The sequence below is a fragment of the Halyomorpha halys genome, unplaced genomic scaffold, assembly GCF_000696795.3.
Source record: "Halyomorpha halys isolate HHAL.00 unplaced genomic scaffold, Hhal_1.1 Scaffold32.1, whole genome shotgun sequence".
Taxonomy (NCBI): domain Eukaryota; kingdom Metazoa; phylum Arthropoda; class Insecta; order Hemiptera; family Pentatomidae; genus Halyomorpha; species Halyomorpha halys.
Window position 1 is genome coordinate 72774 of NW_027104903.1, and position 6238 is coordinate 79011.

Here is a 6238-nt window from a genome sequence, read left to right on the forward strand (position 1 = left end):
TTTTCCATTTAACACGCTTTAACATGTTAAACCAAAGATCATGAATACCCCTATTATATACAAAGAAAGTTGTGCTTGATGTCTCACTTATTACTCAATCACATCAATGAAGTCTACCCAGATTCAACCAATCTCATAGATTTCTAGATCTCTGCAATAGGACAAACATAGATTCATATCTTCTAGCTGTTGGCATTTATTGTCCGGAGTAAACAAGACATTCAAGGCTAGGCTCATTTAATGGTTGATTGTAGGAAAACAGAATCCTGTTATGTGTCCTTTAGTTCCAGTCAATTTTAAATCCTATGCTGAGTTCTTTACTTGCAGCAAAAATGATACTCGATAAATGTGTCGTATCAAGGGAGAGTGGATAAGTTGTATAATCAGGAATTTCAGTCATAAAGATGATCGAACACCGCTTCTGCCTTAACTGCATCACAAATATCAATGTTGTGGCCTACAATCTTCAGGAGTTCGATGGATTTAATGTAGGTTAGCATTCCAGATAAGGGTGTGTGGAGATTGGTTTGACCTTGTGAAAGGCTGTTAGAAGACCGATTTTTGATGATGTGTTTCTTGTTGTCACAAGAGTTGGGCTAGCTAATTAGCGACAGTGCATTTGTACCTATTAACTTTCGGTATCATCTATACTTGCGCTGTTTCTATTCAGCAGTATAATGCATTGTGAAACTCAAACCAGGGACACGAACATGGGTGAGTATGCTTTTCCTCAAATGAAACCACTGTAAAGGTATTAGTATAAAATCTCATATTTTAAATGACAGATTGATAACATAGTATTTATCAATAGTGGAAACAGAAAGGCAATTTATATTCAATTTCTTTTACTGCAGTCTGGTTTTAATGTTTGTTGTGACTGTAATAAGTAAACACTAAATTCATTTGGAAGAACCTTTTATTATATATTGTAAAACAACCTAATAGATATAACTTGAAGACACACTAAATATATTGAGGCTAAATGAAATGAAATTGTGAATGATTATGAAAAGTTGCAAGAGTTTGCGGATGCTTGTGAACCCTTGCTAGAGTGAATGCTTTGTTAATTCTTGCATAAGTTGTGAATGCTTGTACGTGCCTGAAAGAATGATTGTGGACTATTGCAAATGCTTGCATAACTTGTGAAGAATTCTTCCTTAGTAAAAATTCTTGCTTAGATACTTGTGAAGGCTTCTAAGGGTTTGCGAGTGCTTATGAACGCTTGGAAGGGTTTGAGAGTGCTTGTAGATACTTGTGAATGCTTACAGGTGCCTGAAAATAATTAATTAACTGATTAATAATAAGCGAACGCTTGCAAGGGTTTGCGAATGATTGTGACCGCTTGCAAGGTTTTGCGATTGCTTAGTGAATGCTTCCAAAAGTTTTGAAGAATGCTGGCAATAGTCGTTAAAATAATTGAACTAAACGAGTATTTGTGAACGCTTTTGAATACTTGCTAGGGTTTGCGGATACTTGTAAATGCTTGCAATGGTTTGCGAATTCTTGTAAACGCTTGCAAGGGTTTGTGAACGCTTACAAGGGTTTGTAAATCCTTGCAAGGATAAATGATTAGTGAATGCAAATGCTTGTGGGCGCAAGGGTACTTAAAATAATTGAACTAAAATTCTCCAGTTATATAAATGTAGTTAATATTAAGCGAACGCTTATGACTGCTTGCAAGGGCTTGAGAATTCTTGCTTAGTAAATTCTATTTTCTCGCAGGTGCCTGAAAATATTTCCAAAGGCTAGCGAGTGTTTGTGAAGGCTTACAAGGTTCTGCAAGTGCTTATGAACGCTTACAAGAGTTTGAGAGTGCTTGTAGGTACTTGGAAATGCTTTCATAAGCTTGTGAATTTTTGCAGGTGCCTGGGAATGCTGTTAAGGGCAAGTGAGTATTTGTGAACGCTTTTGAATACTTGCAAGGGTTTGTAAATTCTTGCAAGGGTTTCAAACTCTTGCGAACGCTTTCAAATGCTTGTAGAGGATTGCGAATGCTTGTGGATGCTTCCAGAAGCTTGTGGGCGATTGCTAATACTTTTAGGCGTTGTCGAATGCTAGTGAATGCTTGTGGATGTTTCCATATGCTTGCGGACGCTTACAAATGCTTGTGGAGGTTTGCGAATGCTTGCAAGGGTAAATGCTTAGTGAATGCTTGCATAAGTTCTGAAGAATGCTCGCGATAGTAGTAAAAAGAATTGAACTAAAATCCTCCAGTTATATAAATATGGTTAGTATTAAGAAAACGCCTATGAATGCTTGCAGGTGCCTGGAAATGCTTGTAAGGGCAAGCGAGGATTTGCAATGCTTGCAAGAGTTTTTACAAACCCTTGCAAGTATTCTAAAGCGTTCACAAATACTCGCTAGCCCTTACAAGCATAAAAGAAATATCGATATTTCGATAAAGTAATGTCGGAATATTGTTGCTAATATTTGATATCGACATTACGACAATGTAAAATATCGAAATAAATATGTAATTATTAAAATAAAATATCGATATTCCATTTTTAACTATTCTATTCAATTTTCTAGTCTTTTTAATCAAAATATCGATATTTCGATAAAATAATATCGGAATATTGTTGCTTATATTCCATATCGATTACAACAATAAAAAATATCTAAATAAATATGTAATTATCAAAATAAAATTTGTAGTTGTTATGTTTATGATATGGTTGTCGTGGTGTTGCTTTGTTTCATGGTTATTAAGAGTTTCTTATGTATTTTGATTTGGTATGAGATAAAATAAGTCTTGCTATGTTAACATTTTATAATTATTAATACTTTAATTCGTTAAATTTTCGATATTTTAAAATATTGATATTTGAGTTCCGTTATAATATTGATATCGATATTTTTCTTTTGTTATCCCATCCCCAGTTTGCAACCTTTCCAGAATTACCAACCGAAATGCGAATTTCTAAGGCTAACGCCCAATCATAACTTCTCAGCTACCCCTGCTTTACCAGGAGTTAATATCTGTAACAGATTTCTTAACAAAAAAAATACCAAAAAAAAAACATATTTTGGAGTATAATTGTAACGAACGATGAAAATGTATATTTTTGAGATATCCTATCAACCTAAAATAATAGATAATGCAAAGTGCGGTCATGGAATATAAATCGCTAATAAGTGATACTCATTGGTTTATTATTTTTAATAATGGACATTTGTAAAGGAAAAAAAAAATTGACAAACCTTCAAAATTTTGTTTCATAAGATATGTAGAATTCAATAATCGAATAAAAAAAAAAAAAAGCCCGTCCGCGGCTTTTTAAAAATGAATTTTCCTGATTCTTCTGTTTCCTTCACTGACTGCATCCTCGATCAGCTTTTAAGTTAAATCTAGGATCAACTCTATGCTAAGAAGTTAATAGAGATCCTTGCGAGCAGAGCTTAGGTGGTAGGTCACACTCAAGATGGAAAATTCAGCCTCCCTTTTCATATCTTTTCGGCAGCTATCAACGATCACGATATTTTTATTTTATTTACATTCTTTCAAATACTAACTCGCGCTTCGTGTGTCTTTCTCAAGCTATTATCTTATACTATCTACATCATATTTATAAATACATTGTATTTTAATGTATAATTAAGCATTTTTGCCATATATATATATATATATATATGCCGAATCACAGTTCAATTTTGTAAAAATCTTATGGAAACATTAATAGTAACAAGACTATTATTATTACAGTTTAATGTCTTCTTAATTTTTAAAATTCAAAGAAGTTACTCTTTGTAATTAACATTGTGTTGAGTACTGTTGTAACACCTCTATGGTGAGATGTCGGGATGTTATAAAGCGGCAGGTTTATTGTTATGAGGTTATTTGAAATGGGCTGAAAATGTTTATTGCTTTCTATTTCAGTTATTTAATTTCTAATTTTTTTGACAACTTCTGACTTCCCTTCGTTTTTTTATCGTAGATGTTTTTTACTCTTGTCAAAAGTTTTTAGGATCTTTCTACAATGAGCAACTTTCATAAGGATTATATATCTGATATAATTGACGAAATTGCTTTAGAAGGTCTTGATGGAATAACCATTGAAGGTATTGATTGTGTTAATTTTCAATTTTTTTTTTGTTACATTGAACAATAAATAAATCTCTATTTTTCCTCCTTTATTTCAAGCACTATGGGTTAGGCTGTTGGAAAGACCTAAGTTTATGTATAAACCAACTGATAATCATGTGAAGAAATTTCTTTGGATTATAGTTTCTAAATTACCAAATGTTGAATTCTTCAATTTACCAGTCGCCAGGCCAGATCTGTTTACATTCAACCGCCTTGAACATATTGATGCCAATGGGAACTTTTATGAGCCTGTAAGTTTCCTATAATTGTTTGAGTTACTTAGATATTTTGCACATATCATTTTATACAATCACAAATTATTAGAAAATCATGACAATAATGGCGAAGAAATCTTATCTGTGATATTCCAGTAATTTTGTGTAATTCATTATTAATCAGAAAATATTTTATGATTTGTTTTTTCAATTTAGGAAGACTTTCCTCCATGCATTTATCCTCACTGCCCTATCGAAGATAATGGAGTCATGGGATCATGTTCTACATATAGAGAAAGAGAAAACATAACTCATATTGTTCGCAAAGAGTCATATGAGACCGTTGTGAGGTAAATATTGAATTCAGTTTATTTATGAGGTACCTTAAGCCCTTTCAAAAGTAAATCAGACTCACAACTGCCATTGAAGTACTTAGATGGTTGGTAATGGTATAAGTAACTAATTCTTGGGAAGCAATATTTTCCACTAAAACTATTCAGTTTATATGCTAACTAATTTTGATTACTTCATCAATTAATTTATCAAATAAATGTTCTGTCATGGAAAAATTAATTCAATTTTCTAGATTATTCAATATATGCAGTTATATCTTTGCCCATTATATTATCTTTCTCATCCAATTTCTTTTAAAATTTAACTATTCTAATTTTGAAAAAAACTTATCTTATGATTATCTTATGAAAAAAATAAATTATGAGGCAAATATATGATTTATAACAAATTCCTCTTCAAAATCATTGCAACAACTACACTTGCCTGTATCAAAAATGGGGTACCTGAATTTCAGAAGCTATAGTTCACCAGCAGTGTATTTCTAATAATCTTACAAACTTCTTTGATTATAAACATTTCATTTTAAACAAAAAAAAAAAAATATATTTTTACTAGATTGGCCTACATTCCTAGAGACATAGTACTTACTACAATAATGTCTGCAAGTTGTCTGAGTGAAAAAGCATTCTTACATATTTCTCAAATGTTATAATTTCATAATAAAATAAAATTTCACTAATGCCAGATCATATTCACATAACTTTTTAAACTTCAAATCAAAAGAGAAAATAAGTTTTTTTTACTTTTGAGCATATATACCCCTAAATAGTAATTTTTACAACAATAATTTTTTATTTTTAAAAAATGTTACTTTATTAGAAATGTTCAAATTATGTTTTTATTAGTGAATCATTGTCAGAATGATAAATTATCTAGTTTTAAAAAAGTATTAGATAAGAATTTTCTATGAAGCTAATATAAAATAATTTATCTGTCCATGAATTTTTTTTAAACCCTCCTTCTGATAACATCATGATGTTACTTTTTTTTCATTTGTCGTGTGTATTTAAATTGTAATTTTAAGGAAATTAAAATGTTCACAATAATTTTTAACCATTTTTCAACATTTTTGTATTCTTAATGAGGTGTAGAAGGTTGACTGTAGATTAATAATTGGAGAAGATGGTTGGGGGTGTGGTCAGTAATAAGAACAAAAATTATTTATTCATGCCAACGTTATGACCTGAGTTTCAGGTGTTCATCAGGGAGGCTAGCAGGGAATCCTGGTTAAAACTGTTTAGCTAGGTTTCCCTGCTAGCCTCCCTAATGAAGACCTGAAACTCAGGTCGTAACGTGGGCATGAATAAATAATTTTTGTTCTTTTTACTGACCACACCCCGACCATCCTCTTCAATTGCTTAATATTTCTTATTGGAAGAAGATAGCTGATCGTATGAAATAGATTGTTGGAAGATAGTCCAGGTGGCTGTCAATAATGGTATCAAAATAGTAAAATAAAACTATTTATTGTTAACAAATGTTTCACCCCCACTTTGTAGGGCTTCGTGAGGGCTAAATGAAAAATAAGATATAAACATTTTAAGAATTAACAAAACATTAAAATAAATATACAGAGAAAATA

The 6238-nt window shown here is 31.5% G+C and overlaps 1 protein-coding gene across 1 annotated transcript in view; it reads left to right on the forward strand.

Annotated features, from left to right (window-relative positions):
* Window positions 1–3813: 3813 nt before the first annotated feature.
* The window catches only part of LOC106685320 (general transcription factor 3C polypeptide 1), a gene marked incomplete in the record, with an annotated part of 47426 nt that continues 45001 nt past the window's right edge, over window positions 3814–6238 (forward strand). Inside the window, 3 exon segments of the mRNA XM_067045955.1 lie at window positions 3814–4062; window positions 4145–4338; window positions 4519–4652. Of these exon segments, the coding sequence (XP_066902056.1) occupies window positions 3981–4062; window positions 4145–4338; window positions 4519–4652 (410 nt within the window).